Source organism: Episyrphus balteatus, chromosome 2, assembly GCF_945859705.1.
Source record: "Episyrphus balteatus chromosome 2, idEpiBalt1.1, whole genome shotgun sequence".
Classification (NCBI taxonomy): Eukaryota; Metazoa; Arthropoda; class Insecta; order Diptera; family Syrphidae; genus Episyrphus; species Episyrphus balteatus.
The window spans coordinates 60830362-60850613 of NC_079135.1; the positions used below are offsets into that span (position 1 = coordinate 60830362).

General features: G+C 30.1%; 1 protein-coding gene and 1 long non-coding RNA gene across 4 annotated transcripts in view; both read right to left on the reverse strand.

Moving 5' to 3' along the window:
- Positions 1–1237: 1237 nt before the first annotated feature.
- On the reverse strand, positions 1238–6712 carry LOC129912135 (uncharacterized). Its single transcript, XR_008771752.1, has 3 exons — positions 5152–6712; positions 1970–5067; positions 1238–1905 (listed from the first exon to the last, which is right to left on the reverse strand). It is a non-coding gene; the product is annotated as an uncharacterized LOC129912135 (long non-coding RNA).
- Positions 6713–6762: 50 nt separating this feature from the next.
- LOC129912127 (translation factor waclaw, mitochondrial) overlaps positions 6763–20252 on the reverse strand; it is a 106618-nt gene continuing 93128 nt past the window's right edge. Inside the window, exons 7-10 of one of the 3 annotated variants that reach the window (XR_008771750.1) lie at positions 7570–8015; positions 7362–7511; positions 7190–7296; positions 6763–7037 (exon numbers count right to left, since the gene is read on the reverse strand). Coding sequence is in view for 2 of the 3 variants with exons in the window: in XM_055990254.1 (XP_055846229.1) it covers positions 7386–7511; positions 7570–8015 (572 nt within the window). In the remaining variant the exon portion in view is untranslated. Of the gene's footprint in view, positions 7038–7189; positions 7297–7322; positions 7512–7569; positions 8016–20252 lie in introns of those variants that run through there. The other 2 variants (XM_055990254.1, XM_055990253.1) reach the window with 2 other exon arrangements.

Below are 20252 nucleotides of genomic sequence, written 5' to 3' on the forward strand. Positions count from 1 at the left end.
TTTAAAAAAATAAAATTTAAATGTCTATAATGAACACAAATTTCTCCATTTCAAAACGATGTTGTCCGTTTGGTGAAAAGGTAAGCAAACATTTTTTATGTTGAAAAAAAGCTTTTTTTTGCTGAAATTAGCATTGGAGAAAATAATTGTTTATCTTTTCTCCAGTGCAGATGGGAAAGCAGCGAAAAAGCCCCACACGGTTTGTTTCAACCTAGGTGAATTTTTGGGAAAAAGCTCTTAATTTATTTATTTGTAAAAAATGATTTATGTCGAATTCCAAACATCCAAAAATTCGATCTGCAATCGACTTATTGTCGCTTCTTTTTCTGAAATGAATTCCAATGAAAAAAATTCACTTTTTAATTCTCTTTTTTGAGACGGATTTATAAATATAGAGTTAGTACCTAATCATTTGCAAATGGAGGTAATCGAAATCCAGTGTGACTCCGTTTTAAGATCTAAAATCGATGAATTTGGGATGCCTGAATTTTTACCAACTTCCAAAAAGGAGGAGGTATTCAATTCGCCTTTAATTTTTATTTATGCTAGTTACCTCTTAACTTTGGACTGAGTTAACCAATTTTGATAATTCTTTTTGTATTGGAAAGCTGGGCCCTGCAGTGTGGTTCCATTTAAATTTTGTCCAGTTATGGCTATGGAAACTATGAGAAAAACCATAAAACCCAGTTTTGAACTATGGAAGTCGGTTTAGTTTTTTTGATAAAAATTATTATAAAAGTATCTACCAATCAGATTGGAGAACACTCGAAAATTGGCATATGAAATAATTTGTATATTTAGAAGCACTTTTCGATGCGAGCAGCTGTTTTCACTAATGAATGGAATTAAGTCACCTGTTAGACCCAGAATTACAGATCTAAACCTGGGGTGTTTTAAAAGTAATAACTTCTAATAAATTTTCCCCACAAGTAGAGAAGATGGTAGCAGAAAAGAAATGCCAAGTGTCAGGCAGAAAACATTAATATTACTACATAATTGTTCTTTTATAAAAATAAATCTGTTTCATAAAAATTCTAATTGTTTCTTTTTTGCGGCCCATAAAAATTTATACCCTGTTATTTTGGCCCGCGAAAGCCATTGAGTTTGACATGCCTGGCCTAGAGGATAAGGTGAATGTCTGGTAAGTTTACCTGCCTAGGTTCGAATCTGACGGGAAATTGAGATTTTTTTTTGTTTACATTACTAGAATAAAAATTAATTAAATTTGTCAAAAAAAAAACAAATTTCAATTTTTACCGGTATTCGAACCTAGCTAGGCCTAGGCCAGTAGGAGTAAAAAGCATCGTCCTTGTTCTCTAGACTAATATGACTTTTCAATATACGAAAACTTATATCAATATAAGCTCTTTGGAATGTATAATAATAATTATTAATTTTTTTATGAAGTTTTAAAAAAAATTATAAGTTAAGACTCAACTCGAAAATACATGATAGTTGAGGCGCAAACATGTAGTTCATCTATCTTCCGGTACGTTGTTGTCGCATGAGTAATCTGCGGTGTCACTTCTATTTGTAATTATTCAATGGTTGAAGTTATTTATTTAAGAAAATTAAAGTGTACATGGCAAGTGTCGCGTTACTTTTGAGGCCGAGTCCAAACAAATAAAAAACTCAAGAAAAAAGGAGGATTTGAAAAAGTGAAAGAAAATTTATTTGTGAAAAACTTTTGCCTGTAAGGCCCTCCGCCCGCCAGTGCCCGCGATTTCTTTTTTGTTTATCCATAGTTTTATTTTATGTTGGACTTATGTAATAGTTACGAACATCCTTTTTTCCATCCACCAACATCACTTTGTCGTGGTCCAATTTAATTTAACAGATCTTCCCAATACAGCCAAAATTTTGGGTGATCTTTTTGTATACGTTTGTTTTTTTTTTTCGTTTTGCCTAAACACAAAAATCAATAATAAATAAAAGTTTACTATAATACTTTTTTTTCCTTATTACTTACATTTTAATTATTTATTCCGCAACAAAAACTTGTCGGAGGGCTTCGGAAAAAAAATTATTTGTATCTGTCAAGAAAACAACCAATTGAAGTACTTCATCGCATGCAATTGCATGCGTTGAAATTTGTCGGAGAAAATTTCCGATCAACTGATCGGAGAAATACCTCGAAGCAAAGTCTCCGATTCGTAGAAAATCGGAAAAAATCCGCTCCGACAGAATACCTCGCTAGGGCCGACAGAAATTCGAACTTTTAGGTATAGAACAAAAATGTTGTTTTGGCACGTAGTAGGATATCTTTAGCCAGGATTTTATAACGGGTTTTTGTAGAGAAGTTTAATACAAACATTTTTTTCTTTGGGAGGAGGGTCTATCTCCCCCCGTTTAGGTGGGAGGGGCAGTTTTCTAAAAAAAAATAATCAAAACAAAAAAAATTATTAAAAAACAACGAACTTTTAGGTATAGAACAAAAATGTTGTTTTGGCACGTAGTAGGATAACTTTAGCCAGGATTTGATAACGGGTTTTTGTAGAGGGGTTTAATACAAACATTTTTTTCTTTGGGAGGGGTCTATCTCCCCCCGTTTAGGTGGGAGGGGCAGTTTTCTAAAAAAAAATAATCAAAACAAAAAAAATTATTAAAAAACAACGAACTTTTAGGTATAGAACAAAAATGTTGTTTTGGCACGTAGTAGGATAACTTTAGCCAGGATTTGATAACGGGTTTTTGTAGAGGAGTTTAATACAAACATTTTTTTTTTTGGGAGGGGGGTCTATCTCCCCCCGTTTAGGTGGGAGGGGCAGTTTTCTAAAAAAAAATAATCAAAACAAAAAAAATTATTAAAAAACGACAACATACAGTAATAAATGATACCATTTGCGAAAGGCGAACATTAATTCTAATTTTTAAATCAATACATTATAACCAATGGTTTTCGAAATAATCGATTTCAAAGTTAAAAATAGGCGGAAACCATTATAATGGTTCTGGCTTTAGCTTTTACCAAAATGGCTGGTTTATGAATGTTTTTTTATGGACCAATGTTGCCACACTATGTACTCAAAGTATGCGTTTTCAAGTGCATTTGACGGTCAGAAGGCAAACAATTATCCGTTTTGAACTTAATTGTTTCGTATTATGAAAGAAAATTCAATTATATAGTATAGTTTTTTCTAAGTATCATCCTTATTTAAGTCAACTTTATTTTGAAATTAGCTCACTAGGCTCTGCAAGAATTTTTAATCCTATACATCCAAATCAACATTATCAACCAACAGATCCAGATAATGGCTGTGTCCATATTCTATCTACATTAGACTGATTCAAAAAAAAATTTTTTTTTTGTTCAAAGCATTAGGTATCGAAAATATTGTTGGAAATGACGAAAAAAAAATACTGTAAAAGTTTCAGCCCTTAATGTTAACATTTAGTACCGCCGCATCGCAAATTTCTATTTCCCATACGATTTGTATGGGAAAGATTGTGTATTTGTGTTTAGAATTTTTTATCTTTTTAATATTTTATCCAAAAGGCTTGACAAAATCATTTTTATAAAATTGTCCGCTCTACAAAAAACTCTTAATAATTTTTTTGATTTACCCCCGCGTTTCGAAGTTATTCAACTTTAAAATATAAAAAGTAATTTTTTCTCATTTTTTTCCGATTTTTTGACGAAATTATTAAGTTTTTCCTTTTTGGAAGTCGGTAAAAAAATATTCATAGGTTACGGCACTTTAGGATATTTTTCGATGCTGAATCTCATAGAACTAAAAGCAAGATAATCTGAGTTCCCTAAAATAATTTTCCATTAAAAATAAAAAACACTTTATAATTTGAAATTGAGAATCGTGATAGCAATAATCATGGATGGTCTTATTAGAAAAAAAATTAATATTGGGTATTCAAGATTTTTATTACATTAAGGATATAGTATGCAGACAGTTTTTATCTTGTAAGCACCTTACTTGCCATGTCATCGAATTAATAACCAATATGCATGTCCCTTTCCAGATGTAAATATAATAAAATAAATAAATGTATCCAATGCACTACACAGAATGTAGTACATTGAACCTTATAAGGTAGATACACTGACCAGAATGGAAGTAATCTGAAACCTCAGTGGCCCGTTCTTTAATTGAATAAAATTAACTTTGTTTGCTGTGTCAAAAAAAAATCGTTGTTGTTGTGTTTGTAAGATTTTGTTAGAAAATTTAAACTTTTATTTAGGAACGACTAATGTAACATAATATTTTGAAATCAATTTTATGAATGAATAAACAAGAAAGAATTAATTTGGTACTGAAATAATTCTTTTGAATTGAATTCTAAGCAAATTGAAACAAAATTATGTATTAAATATTTTCAAATATGAAAACAAACAAAAAATTCTCTTCTCACAACTTCCCCTCTCTTCCCCATTTAGTTGTGTTGACAGATTAACATTAGGTCTGTTCCAGACTTTTTGTGCACTAAATTAGGAAGTCTGTCAAATTAATGAGAGTTGGAAGAGAATTCTCTCAGTAGAAAATAAAACTACGAAAGACTGCCAAGAAGTCTGGAACAAGTTGAACACCATTATACAGCACAATTTCATATTTTATGCTTAATTCGATAAACATTAACACTTTTTTAATGCAAAGAACACATAAACGCGATTCAATTTAAAAATCACTACAATTTGATTTTGTTTCTTTATTATTTATTTGTTTGATATACGTCAACTTTTCATTTGACAGCACTCATATTTAACTTCTTTCTCATTTTGAACGAGACCATTCCGCTGTTGAGCTATAACCTCTCTCTAATGAAAAAAGCAATTAATAATCTTGAACTAGTAGAAAACGACCTGATTAATCAAGTCGTCGAGTCTCAGTCAGGGTCCTCCTGGGATAGCACTAGTTACTTATCTCCACTCGGTATTCTTTCTCTAAACCTGGATTCTTGATTAACACCCACTCCCTTGTTTTATGCCAAGGCCACATTGGGCCAAAATCGTGGCTAATCACTTTTTCTCTCTATGTATTTTAAGACTACTTTTGATTTAACACATATCCTCTGTTCGCACTCAGTATACGAAAATTGCGCTGATTTCTTGAAGGTCTTCCGCAAAATTAAATTAAAAAAAAAAAAAAAAGAAACTATAAAAATGAATTTTGTTTACTGTTTATGGTGGACAGTACTTACCTGATTTAGTCTAAGCGTATTGTTAAGTATATATCATACCTGGTATTATTCTAATCACTTATTGCCAGAATGAAAGACTGATTAAATGTTAAATTGCTGTGATAATACCTTGGTACAAACGTTTATCCTTTAAGAATTCATAATTTCTTATTATAAATAATAAAATCTAAAAGAACAACAAAAACTAAAAAAAAAAAAAAAAAAAAAAGTCGTATCCAAATGCTCAACTCATATGTTACATGTTAGTATATATAGTCATTATATGTATTCAAATCTGAATGTTATATGTGTTCGCATAATAAAAGATACAGAAAAAAAAAATAATAAAAGATACATCTAAAAAGAGAAAATGAAATATTACTTATAAAACGACTTTCTGTAAAATGCCATCTCATTCTCACACTTTCAATATCAAATACAATGTAAATTTTTTCCAAATGAGAAGTAAAATAATATTGTTAGTGCGCTCTCGCTCTAACTCTTGCAGAACGACATCAAATATACATTTCTGGCATCTGTTTGTCTTCGTTATTTAGTTTTATTTTAGTAGTAGTCTATTGTATGTATGTATATATTTATTGTTAAATGACCCTCCGTCAATCCAAACGAATATTATACTCCCATGAGCAAGAGTAGTCAAACCATATATAAAAGACAGCCACGAGGCATTTCAAATAAATTGTCAAAGCAGGCAAAACATTATAGCCGCAGTAGTACTTAAGATATAGATAAGAACACACTTTGTAATAGAATTTTAAGTCTCAATAAAGAATTCAATTCAATTCAACTCATTTTGAACGATGAAAGTTAACTATTCTTAACAATAGTAAACATCGGCGAATAAAAGAACGCACTTCAGTGCTTCAAAATACTACGGGGTAACGGGGTGCATGTGGTTGACCATGAAGGAAATGCGAGTGCATTTGAAAAATATGTTTATTATTGTAAAGCGAAGTGTGATTTTAAAGTTAAAAGCTTTGGTCATAAACTGGTTCATAAAATACCCCCGGAAGTGAGCTTCTAAAACTGTAACTGTTGGTTACATATTGTTTGAAAATTGAATTCATAATATAGATCGTTTCCTACAAATCATTTAAGTTGGAGTGGCCCAGATATTGAAAAAAAATGTCGTAGGTCTAATTTGTTGAGTTAAAAAAACATACATTTGTGTGTCAATTTCTTAGATTAAGTGTAAGTCTTTCCTATACGGAATGGTAATTTCTCATAAAATATGCATGATAGTGACCTTAAAGTCCCAGACCGCTCTGGTGGGGGAAGCAATCACGTCGGGGTCAAAAATGTTTTTTTTTCGCAGCTTCCAGACCATAGTGTAGCTCTATGACTGGTTTATACTCACAGTATAACACTATGATTATAATTTAGTTTCGTGGATTTGCAAGAAATTAAGGTAAAACACCAAAAATCTGTGTAATCGGTGATTGAAAAGTGAAAATAGAGAAGTGATTGACAATAAATTGTATTTTACATTTCATTTTTAAAGATACATACTCGTATTTACAAATAACCAGATATAAAAACAAAAAGAAAAATAATAAAAAAAAAACAAAAAGAAAAATAATAAAAAAAAAAAACAAAAAGCGCATGTGTGAAGGAATTAGGTATGTTACAACAAAATAATAAATTGAGAATTCAATTTGGGTTAACAAGTAACAACCCCAAGTTTTGTATACATTTTGTTAATTTAATTTGAATTTCAACAGGTGGTTCGAATTTATTTATTACAATCGTCATTTTATTCTGTAGGCTATTAGAGATTTATAACACTGCTTGATGAAATAAATAAAAATAAAATTAAAAAGTGATTTCGTTCGATCAGTCATGTATTTTTAACACCGAAGGATAGCCAGCCATCACACTTTCTTTCACTATTGATAAATCGGAAAAAAAATTGTTTTGGATTAGAGATGATGTCGGATTGCATTCGATAAATGCCACTTAAGTGGAGAGAATCACATAGAGCAGATTATCAAAATAAATTTCTGTATTAGTTTTTGCATAAAATAATGAACTAACTTACTTTTACTTCACTTTTCTTCTTCTTTTTTTTTACCTTCTTCACTCTTTATAAACTTGTTATTGGTCATTGAATCGCCTTTCATGTTAAATTGTTAAATATTTAATTCACTAGAAACCAGAATAACAATTCAAACAAATTTAATTAAGTTTAATAGTTTACCATATTATATTACTAATTAATTATTGTTTGTATTTGATCATCTTTTTAAAACATTAACAAAAGTCTCATGTGGCACCCTTATATTTGCAAACATTCTCATTTTTTTTTTTCCTTCAGCTTGTTGCTTTAACAGTTTCATTCTTCTCGTTACATCTCCACCATACTAGAAATAAGAAAAAATCAATTATGTAATCTTTTCTTCTTTAAAAATGTTTACTTACTAATTTTGCCGTGACATCCTTTCGGTACGCTTTAATAGTCTCTCTTGCGAGAATTTTATTTCCAACACATGCCTGTATAGCTATCTGGACCATTTGCCTTGGTATAAGCTCTTTTAGTCGTGCAACTATATCCTTGCCAACAGCGGTTGCCTTTGTACAATGTACTATCCGAGAAAATTCCTCTACCTTTTTTCCATTTAGGTGGATGTCTAATCGAACAACACTTGTAATCTGATATCCATGATCTTCATAGTTAAAACTCGAAAAGCCAGAACTAAGTGATTTAAGTCGGTCATTGAAGTCGAAAATTATCTCACCTAATGGCAGAATGTACTTCATTAAAATACGGTCGTCGTCGATGTTAACAGAACTTTTTTGTACGCCCCTTCGATCAACACATAGACTTATAATTTCTCCTAAAAATTTTGTCGGTGTAATTATAGTTCCTGCAAAATAAATCCATAAGTATTTCAATAGTATCATTTTTCCCCTTGTCACAGATCACAAGTCACAAGCATTGTTGTCAGTTGAGCTGCTCTCAAGGAGATGACAAGTTAAGACTCTAGGAAATACAGGTTTCAGGACAGTTTCCTGACACGGTCATATTTTCAGATAAATTACCAACATTTCCGAAAAAATATTGGATATTTAATACGGTTATTATACAGGGTGTCCCAAAAGTAATGGATTAAACGAAATATAGTGATAGGCCAACTAAAAAGCTCTCAGAATTTGGTAACTTGTTCATCCCATATCCTTACGGTTTTCGATTAAATGCAATATTTGTGAAATTTCGAAAAATCCCTACTTTGCAACTGTATTTTGCTTCCTCCACCCCCAATTGATTTTTGTTTTTTAATATTCTTCCACTTAAACATTGTCCAATAATAAGAAACGATTAATTGATCAAAATATTTTTTATTTCATACGCCATTTTGCTGCAAATTAATTAACAGTTTCAATTTGTTTAAACTCAATTCCTTTCATTTATTTCAAAGCAACACGCCCAAAAAAAATTGTTTGATGTGACACTGGTTTATTATTTTAGAAACTTGTCCCGATATTGCAGTTTTCAAAAAGATATACAAGTTTCGAAAGTTGAAGTAAGATCGAAAAATATTACAATTTGAGTTCAACAAAACAGGGTTTTTTAGAGCAAATATCAAACAAAAATAAACACATTTTCTCGAGCTGTTGTTTGTTTATTTCTCTTTGAACAAAAGCCTCTATTTTTGTTTTATTTTTGCGCTGAAAAACCCTGTTTTGTTGAACTCAAATTGTAGTGGAAGAATAATAAAAAGCAAAAATCAATTGGGGGCGGAGGAAGCAAAATACAGTTGCAAAGTAGGGATTTTTCGAAATGTTTTTTTGGGACACCCTGTATAATTAAAAAAAAATAATATTGGAATAATACAATAAATGCCATCAGTTTTAAAACCTTCCATTTTCAGACATGGATAGATTTCTTGATAAATAAGCCGTAGGTATTCTGTGGTAACTCAATAATTTTACTGACTAAACATTTTTTAGTGTAAGCAACAACAAAAAATTACATTTATTTAGTATCAATAAATCATTTGTTGTTGAAAAGCCAAAAATGTATAAGTTTAGAAAAAAGTGTCTCTGTAAACCACGACAAACGAGAATTTTGTTTATCCTAAGTATGTCATTTCTATTTTTTAGCGTGCAAAATTTACTGAGCTAAGTACTAAGTTACAAATATATGGTTATAGTCATAAATATATAATTATATATAAGATAATAATATTTTAGATGATTTCAATTCTATTCGATGGGCTTGATCTGATGTTGTACTTAAGACTCATAAACAAAAATTATAACAGAACAATTAATATAATTCAACAGAAAAAAGTGCTATTTTTAAATATGAAGCACAAATGGACCATAAACAAAGGAAAAAATGCTTAAAAACATTTTTATTTTTTAGCGGAGTGATTGAATATAATTCAATTTAAAAGTTCAATTGACCTTTTAAATTTCATGGAGCTAGGCATTTCATCCATTTACTTTATATCTTGATTATTGATGCAATAATGAGTACTGTAATTATGATGAATGTGTAAAAAAAAAATTCTTACATGCCAGAAGGCTTAAAATTGATAGACTCTAAAAGTATTAATACTGCCAAAAAACTTTTAATTTCGATATATTTTCAAGCGATCGCGAAAACGTGCGCATAGCAGGGAATAAAATTAATTAATTGGACAAGCATCAAGGACTTTCTTTTTTACCCCACTAACTTCCCCTGATATGACTGCTGCACCATCCTAAAATTGTCCAATTGATTTATCCTTACAAGAGATCATATCTATTTATTGAATATTAGCCTTCTGAACTTTTTAGATTATTTACATTTAATCTTAGTATCGCCTTCATTTTATTGAACAAATGAGGGCGATACAAATATAATATAGAGAATATATCTATGTATAAATATTAGACATTAGAGTGACCGCAACTCCCATAGAAAAATTTTGTTGTCGAATTTTTTTCGTGGGAACCCCATAAAACGTTATGCCTTTGCAGATTTTTAGATAGCCAAAATTTAAGCTCCATTGGATAAGTCTAAATGGTGCCGACACTCGCTCAAAGTATCAAAAATCTATCTCTTTTTTTTACTGTTTTGGGAAGAAAATTACCTGTAGCTCCGCTCCCAAACAGATGGGACCATTTTCACTTTTTATATATTAAATTAAAGGTAGTGTTCTTACACATAATTCAGATGCTAAATTTGTAAGAGGTTTACCCAAAAACCTCAAGCATATTTCTTAATTCCCAAAACCTTCCCTATGATATTTTCGCACTTACGGAAACAAATCTTTCTTCCGGTTTTCTTGATAATGAGTTATTCACATCTGACTTTGTTGTTTTTCGTGTAGATGGTCAATCTACAGTAGAGTGGAGCGTTTTTGGACTTTTCTTTAAGATCACTGCGTGCAACTCATGGTTTATGCCTTGTGCTCTTCTGAACATATTCTGATACTTTTTTTTTATTCGACAATGGAAAAATAAAAATCGGGAAGCCTCTGAATATTGCTCGTATTTCACGAAAATCGATATTTTATGAGGCGTTAGAACCCATCTGAATTGACTTAATCTTTTTCATTTCACTACCAACTGCTCATAACTTATGCTGAGTGGTCTCTAGAACCAGATCTGATGCCCTATTTTGAGTCGTTAATGGAAAAAACGAAATCGGGAAGGATAAGAAAAATGCACATTTTCGCAGAAATTCAGATTTTTAAATTGTATAAAATCCAACCCATAACAAATTTCTTTTACAACTTGTTTGTATTTGTTATATTTGTTAGAACCTATTTGAACCTTATAAGCTATAGGGCACTCAAACTGAGAACTTTTTTTTATTATAATAACGTCGTTTATGGGGGATTTAAGAAAATGCTACTTTGACATCCCCTGACCCATTTCAATAGAATTTTAAATTCTAATACTATACACTTAAAAGCTTCGTTAATAATTTAATTTTTATATAAAACACTAACCTTTGTAACTGCATTTAATTTATGTCGATATCATATTTCAATCTTTAGATATTTGACATTTAGGTGTTTCCATAATTCTTTCCCATGCTTAATTTTTTTTAACTTCACCTGCAGACGGTTTTCTTAAATACCATACAATCTTTTGTTTTCCACAAACTTTTGTCTTTAATATTGTTAAATTCATAAAAATAAATCGTTAAACGGTATAATTATTACGCCATTTTGACTTCGAAATAAAAATTTAGCATGGGCAAGAATTTAGTATGGGCAAGAATTATGGAAACACCTAAATGTCAAATATCTAAGGATTGAAATATGATATCGACATAAATTAAATGCAGTTACAAAGGTTAGTGTTTTATATAAAAATTAAATTATTAACGAAGCTTTTAAGTGTAGTATTAGAATTTAAAATTCTATTGAAATGGGTCAGGGGATGTCAAAGTAGCATTTTCTTAAATCCCCCATAAACGACGTTATTATAATAAAAAAAGTTCTCAGTTTGAGTGCCCTATAGCTTATAAGGTTCAAATAGGTTCTAACAAATATAACAAATACAAACAAGTTGTAAAAGAAATTTGTTATGGGTTGGATTTTATACAATTTAAAAAATCTGAATTTCTGCGAAAATGTGCATTTTTCTTAGCCTTCCCGATTTCGTTTTTTCCATTAACGACTCAAAATAGGGCATCAGATCAGGTTCTAGAGACCACTCAGCATAAGTTATGAGCAGTTGGTAGTGAAATGAAAAAGATTAAGTCAATTCAGATGGGTTCTAACGCCTCATAAAATATCGATTTTCGTGAAATACGAGCAATATTCAGAGGCTTCCCGATTTTTATTTTTCCATTGTCGAATAAAAAAAAAGTATCAGAATATGTTCAGAAGAGCACAAGGCATAAACCATGAGTTGCACGCAGTGATCTGAAAGAAAAGTCCAAAAACGCTCCACTCTAATCTACAGATTTCGCTCCCTCAGGTCGTGGTGTCTTATTCGCAGTGCATATCCGCCTTAATGCTTCCTTAGTAGATATCTCAAAATCGCCCTTCTTTGAATTTGTTTAAAGTATCCATTTGTAATCGGTGTTTGTATTTTTTTGTTGCTATATTCGCCCCTCACAACCCACTCATGTCTATCAAGAATTTGTTAACTCGGTTGATTCCATAATTGAAAGAGCAACACCCAGTGACGACTTTATTATAATCGGTGATTTCAATCTGCCTGATTTGCAATGGATCCCTTCTGAGGACGAATCTTGTTTTGCTCCTTCCAATCCAACTTTTGAAAAAGAAGCTCTATTCTCAGACCGTCTTCTTGAATCTGGCCTTTTCCAACTAAGTAAGATGACCAATGATTTAGGTAGACAACTTGATATTATCTTTTCCTCTGACCCTTGTAACTCTATCGTCACCGAAAGCTCTCTCCTCCTGTCCAACCTTGATCTCTATCACCCCCCCTCAATCTCTTAAAATCTCTTTGGACCAAATAATCCCAACCATTGACTCAGAAAATCCCACTCGCTTCAACTTCCGTAAAGCCGATTTTAACCAACTGAACATGCTCCTTAACAATATTAATTTCACCCTCTTTCTCAACTCACAAACCCCCATTGATGTACATAGCCCTTTCCCTCTTTCTCACATCGATTGTATTATCCAATATGTTCCATATACAGTTCAAAAAATTTTTGTATCATCACCGCCTTGGTATACAAAAAACTTACGAGCTCTTCGTAATAATAGATATAAACCATAGAGGAAGGAATACCTAGAGAGCCGACTCGTACCCCCCTTGCCTAAAACACCCGCAAATTTAATTTCAGATAATTGGTATACATCTCTCTTATTTTTCTCTTGTTTTCCTATCTGTGAATACGTGTGAAAGCTATAATTCGTTTAACACCTTCCTTTCACCAGTAGATGTCCTCACAAACTTTGAATTTAAACATGATTTTGGTTTGTACATGAACTTGAATAGCTCAAATAGCTCACTCCAGACACCCACCTTTCAATAAATATGTACAGAAATAAAAAAAAAGGTTCATGTTTTGAATTTATTATATTATTTTTTATGAATTAATTCCTCTACTGAGCACTTAAATTGTTTTTAATTGTTTTGAGCACAACTCCACAGTTGAATGTGTTGGTGCCATTTAAAATGCACAGGAAAACTACCACACATAAGCACTGTGGAGTTTTTCCTCTCATTGCAGCTTGTAGGGTGGAAGAGAAAAACCAACCGAAGTCGCGTCTCTAGGTATTCCTTCCTCTATGATATAAACTGTGGAAAACTCCACTGAAGTTCCAGACTTCCGTAAACTACGCTAACTACCAACAAGCATCTACTGACTTTTCTATTCTCTGCGAATCCCTACACCGAAAAAAAACCAATATCAATTTAACATTTTTTAAATATCAAATTAACATTTTTTAAATATCAGCCAAAAATGCTCTATAAAATGTGTTTTATGATATTTAAAATGTTAAAACAATATTTTTATTATCAGGATGATACTTAAATGTCACATTTTGGAGATTTTTTTGATATTTTATTATCATTTTTTCATATCAATTTCTCATTCCCAATTATTGAAAAATATTAAATAAAAAATTCATAATGTGTACTAATTTAAAGGTGCTTTGTGTTTTTTCGAACTAAAATGTATGATTTACTGAGAAAACTTGATCATCAATAAGATTTTACTTCACATAGTTTGGGAGAAAATAACATAACAACTATATCACCTATAATACAGTAAAATAAGGAGAAAAAAGAGGTAAATCTCGGAATGAATGTTAGTAGAAATTTTTTTTGCTCAATATCTTCCTTTTGCCATTCTATAACATATCTCAAAAGTCTAGAAAAATCTCATGTCCGCTTGTCGCGATTTCAAGGTCAAATCGCGAAATGGAGATTTTCAAAATTAGCAAAAATAGGCTATGGTATTATATACACATATGATACATGATTTCAAGGTATTTTTTAATGCTGATTTAGATTTTTGAAAAAATTAGCCTATTTGCACTTATTCCTAAGATGAACAAGAATCTTCTTTAGTGCATATCCTAAAATTTGCCCCTCCATCAAAAAATACCATTATTTCGTAGGTATATATATTTTTTGTAAGGGATTGTTTTGATTTTTAATAATGATGGATTCTAAAATCTTCATGCAAAATTTGGTTCATCTACCATAACTTTTAAGGGTTTTTCGGCAGTAAGTTTGCAACTGTTATAATAATATGAGTTGACAGATGAAAAACAGGTATAACTTTTTCCAGAGACGTCAGATTGTCTTGATTTCAGATTTTTTGAAATCAGCATTAAAAAATACCTTGAAATCATGTATCATATGTGTATATAATACCATAGCCTATTTTTGCTAATTTTGAAAATCTCCATTTCGCGATTTGACCTTGAAATCGCGACAAGCGGACATGAGATTTTTCTAGACTTTTGAGATATGTTATAGAATGGCAAAAGGAAGATATTGAGCAAAAAAAATTCTACTAACATTCATTCCGAGGTTAAACCCTTATTTAACTGGGATACTATATCACCTATATATTCATATATATTAGACTGGGCCAAAAAAATAAAATATTTTTTTTCTTTGAAAGTTACTTCGAAAATATTGTTCAGGATGATGAAAAAAAAATTTGGTGAAAATTTGAGCCGTTAAAAATAATTTTAAGAGGTCTATCATCGGTGTTTTTTATTTTTATACATGATATGATGTGTTACAACAGAACTGCTAGACGATCAAAGTAAAAAAAATTTCTGCTCATTTTTTCTTATATAAAATTAAATTTCCTACAAAAAAGATCTGAATGAAAATTTTCGTCAGACGAGCCGTATTCGAGTAATTAAGCTTTTAAAATCGAAGTGTTTTTTCAATTTGACTGTTTCACTTTGGAAATTTGTGATGAGCAAATAAGTGAATAGAAAAATAAAACCACGACAGATTCTTATAGGAAATTTAATTCTCTACAAAAAAGGTCTCTTAGTAATTTTCCCTAATTTGAGTTCTGAAGAAGTTATTCACGATTTAAATCGAGAAAAAAATTAAAAAATCAATTTTTTTTTTACTCAATTTTTTTTAACTTTACGGAATATTTATTATTATTTTAACAATATTATGCAAAAATATCAAATTTTACCAATATACATACCTGCATATAAGCTCACTCAAATGATATTTTCTCACCAAAAAAAAAGTATTTTTACCGTCTCCAAGGAATTTTTTAGTAAAAAATGAGTCAGTTCTACTATTATAAATTATTTATTATATATTTATAAGGAAATTAACCAAATAATTATTATTTTTATCATAATCACTGAAACATATTATGAAAAAATTAATTTTAAAGACAATTATCACATACTCTTTATCAAAAAAATCCGTAAAGTCTGATAATTAACTTTTAAATATAATATTTCAGCACATCAAGGTTTTTTATTACAGTTGGGGTATTTTTTTCGATATTCACTAATACCTAGTAGTAGGTATTGAAGTTGCTCTTCGTTCTTCGTTTGAGACTTGTTGTATTCTTCAATTAACGCTACCCCACGTTCAATAATAATTTATAATTGTAGAACTGACTCATTTTTTACTACAAAATTCCTTGGAGAAAATACTTTTTTTTTTGGTGAGAAAATATCAATTGAGTGAGCTTATATGCAGGTATATTGGTAAAATTTAATATTTTTGCATAATATTGTTAAAATAATAATAAATATTCCGTAAAGTTAAAAAAAATTGAGTAAAAAAAAAATTGATTTTTTAATTTTTTTCTCGATTTAAATCGTGAATAACTTCTTCAGAACTCAATTTAGGGAAAATTACTAAGAAAACTTTTTTGTAGAGAATTAAATTTCCTATAAGAATCTGTCGTGGTTTTATTTTTCTATTCACTTATTTGCTCATCACTAATTTCCAAAGTGAAACAGTCAAATTGAAAAAACACTTCGATTTAAAAAGCTTAATTACTCAAATACGGCTCGTCTGACGAAAATTTTCATTCAGATCTTTTTTGTAGGAAATTTAATTTTATATAAGAAAAAATGAACAGAAATTTTTTTTACTTTGATCGTCTAGCAGTTCTGTTGTAACACATCATATCATGTATAAAAATAAAAAACACCGATGATAGACCTCTTAAAATTATTTTTAACGGCTCAAATTTTCACCAATTTTTTTTTTTCATCATCCTGAACAAGATGTCGTGTTAGACATTAATCTATTATGTCTCACACTAACCATAACCCTCCACAATAATTTAATTCATTAATTCAAGGGCACCAAGAGTAATTCGCTTTGTAAACAAACAAACGAATTACTCAAATTAATTGGGCCAGTAATAATTGTAAACACCTGGCCAATGATTCAACTTCAATAATAAGTTGAAGCGACGGCAGGTCGACGATCCGGTGACAAAACATACTGGATCGTCACAATTAAAATTATATTATTATATTATTATATTGTTTTATTGTAGCAAAATTTACATTATTTTTTCTTAAAACTATATTGCACAATTTACAGAGATTGGTATATAAGCTACCTAACTACTGCCAAGTTTAATTTATTTGAACAAGTTAGTGATTTATTTAATTATGTTTGAAGGAAAAGCTACTTGTAAAAACCTTCATTAAAGAAAAAAAAAATAATAATAATTACAAAAGAAGTTATAATTAAAATAGTAATACAGAAAAATGGATACTTAAGATAGGAAAATTTGTTAAGGATGGAGAAGGGGTGGCTTAAATTTCAAGACCGACAATGAGTTTTCAAAATTAACTTTTACATGTATATAAACTAAGATTATCAGTCTTAAAAGAGTTATAACTAAACGTAGATGAATAAATTAACAAACGCATGAATAAATAAATAAATAATAGATAACAAACGACTGAATAGAAAAACAAAAGAATAAATCAATAAATAAATTAAGAACAAACAAAAAACAAAATATGAATATGTTAATAAATATATAAATAAATAAATAAATAAATAAATAAATAAATAAATAAATAAATAAATAAATAAATAAATAAATGAATAAATAAATAAATAAATAAATAAGTAAATAAATAAATAAATAAATAAATTAATAAATTAATAAATTAATAAATTAATAAATTAATAAATTAATAAATTAATAAATAAATAAATAAGTAAATAATAAATAAATAAATAATTAAATAAATGATTAAATAAATAGATTAAAAAATAAATAAATAAATAAATAAATCAGTCAGTAGATAAATATTAATTAATAAGAATATGATAAGTAAATAAATAAATATTTAAAGAATTAATTTGCAATTTAAAAAAGAAAATGCATATTGTAAACAAAAAACAAAAAAGTATCATTTTAGTAAGTTAAATTTGAAATCAGAACATTGTCAGACATAACGCATGACAAATTATAGCGTTCTTTAAGATTTAAGATTCTGTTGGAGACATATTCAACATTTACTAACGCGTGCAGTTCAGAAGTTGAAAAACACCAAGGAAGGTTTAGCATCATTTTTAAAAGTTTATTTTGCATGATTTGGAGCCTTTTAATATGGCTTGTAGCACAACTTCCCCAAGCAGGTGATCCGTAAAACATGATAGCTTGAAATATAACTCTGAAAATTATAAGTTTGTTTTCTTCACTTAACTTTGATTTCCTGTTAATAAATGGATAGAGTATTTTGATTGTTATATTAAGTTTTCTTATAATTTCTTGAACATGAAGACCAAACGTTAATTTTTTATCTAAATGAACCCCAAGATACTTTACATTTGATTTCCAATCAGTCGGTACGCTGTTGATAATGAGCGAATTACTAGGTAAGAAACAGGGTTTTCTTTTTCGAGTAAAAAAGATTGCCTGAGTCTTAGAAGCATTTATTTTAACTTTCCAACTGTTGAAATATTCTTGCAGGATATTTAAAGCAGATTGCAAATTGGTTCCAATAGTAGAACCAATTGAATCCGAAGAAAAGATACACGTATCATCAGCAAATATAGCTTTTTCGCAATTTTGCAATTGGGGAAAATCTGACGTAAAAACTGAATACAATATTGGGCCAAGAACAGATCCCTGGGGAACACCCGCAGAACTTACAAAATCATCGGAACAACAACCATTGACAAACACGACAAAACTTCTCGCAGACAAAAAAGACTTCACCATTTTAATCAAGTACATAGGAAAATTAAACATTAGAAGTTTGTGTAAAAGCCCATCATGCCAGACAGTATCGAATGCCTTTTCAACGTCTAGCAACACCATACCTGTACTTTTTCCTTCGACAAAATTGTTTTTAATGTGTTGAGTAATGCGATGAATTTGTTGCACAGTACTGTGTTGTGAACGAAAGCCAAATTGTTCCAAGGGCAAAATATTATTTGAGCTTATATGCTCCGTGAGTTTATATTTGATTATTTTTTCGAAACATTTACTTATGGAACTTAGCAAACTGATTGGCCTATAACTAGTAGGTAGAATAGCAGATTTTCCTGGTTTTAGAATCGGAATAACTTTTGCCTTTTTCCATTCATCGGGAAAGTAACCTAACTTAAAACAAGAATTGAATAAGTTTTGTAAGAACTTCTTTCCTGACCTCGGAAGGTTTTTCAAATAAAGATTTTTGATGTTGTCAAATCCAGCAGACTTTCGATTCTTTAAACAAAAAAATGCATTTTCCACATCTTCGATGGTAACATAAACTCGATCGTCATTTTCATAGTCTAAACTTGAATTAATTGTATTTATAGAACAAGATACTTGAGTTTCCACGCTACTATTGGGCCTTAAACTTCTACAATTAATATGATTATCGGTGAAAGTTTTTGCCAAGATATTTTCCTTTTCCACAGTTGAAATTGTTACTAAACCATTTCCAAGTTTTAGCGAAGGCAAATGAAACTTAGGTTTTTTTATGACCTTGACAATGTTCCAAAAAGGCTTGCTACCTTTTTCAAGCCCTTTTAATTTATTATTCCATTCATTGTTCCTAAAACTCGCAATTCTATCTTTAATTACGTTTGTCAAAATTTTCATTTCAGCTAAATAGAAATTGTTTCTTGTTCTAATCCACCTTGTTCTATAACTATTTCTTATTTTAATAAGCTGAACTAAGTTTGATGGTAGAGCATTCGTACTGTTAATTTTGATTTCTTTCAAAGGAACGGATTGTTCTACACTTTCGGTAATAGCTTCAGTAAAAGAAGAAACATTAGAATCGATGTCTGACTTGTTTATTGTATTTGTGTTTAATGGAGGAATATTTCTTAATCTTGATCGGATTTGATTCCTAAATGTAGCCCAATTTGCTTTTTTGAAATCCAACACTTCATTTCTGTTTTCATTAGGGCGGGAAAAAGTACTTATACACACAGGAAGGTGATCGGAACTTAATTCGTTCAAAACCATAGGTTGATTAAAAAGACCCGGCATGTTAGTCAAAAAGATGTCTAATGTAGAGGGGGTTGCATGATTATTTGCAGGGTGATACGTTGGATGTGGAGGAAATAGTATGTCAAAACGGTGGGTGGTATTAAGATTTGCAAGTATATTACCCCATGAATTTGCTCTTAAACATCCCCAATTTCTGTGCCTGCAATTTAGATCACCTCCGACCAAAAAAATATCGTTTATATTTACTAATTTTTGCAGATCGTTATTAAATTCAAATTTAGATTGTGGAGATGCTGCGCCACCCGGAAAGTATGCAGCAAAAACTTTTAATGAAGATCCATTTGAAAATGGAATTTCAATACCTATGCTTTGTATTATTTTGGTATTAATAAGTGGTATTAATTTATGTTGAATATTTCTCTTAACTACTACAGCTACACCACCACCCCTTCTCCCTTCTCTATCTAATCTATAGCACAAATATTCTCTATTAGATAATCTATCATTACTACAAAGCCATGTTTCAGAAATTAAACCTATATCTACTTTATGTTTACTCACAATTAAAATAAACGAAAGAAAACTGCTGATGGGTCATATTGGTTATTGAGTGTTGATGGCTCAAATTGCGTCACCAAGAAATTGAGGATGACGCAAAGTAAAGTAGAAGAAATTAAGTAGGTATAATTTTGAAATAGGTTAATAAACAATAAACAAAGAATTGCCCAAAATTGCATTGTATGCA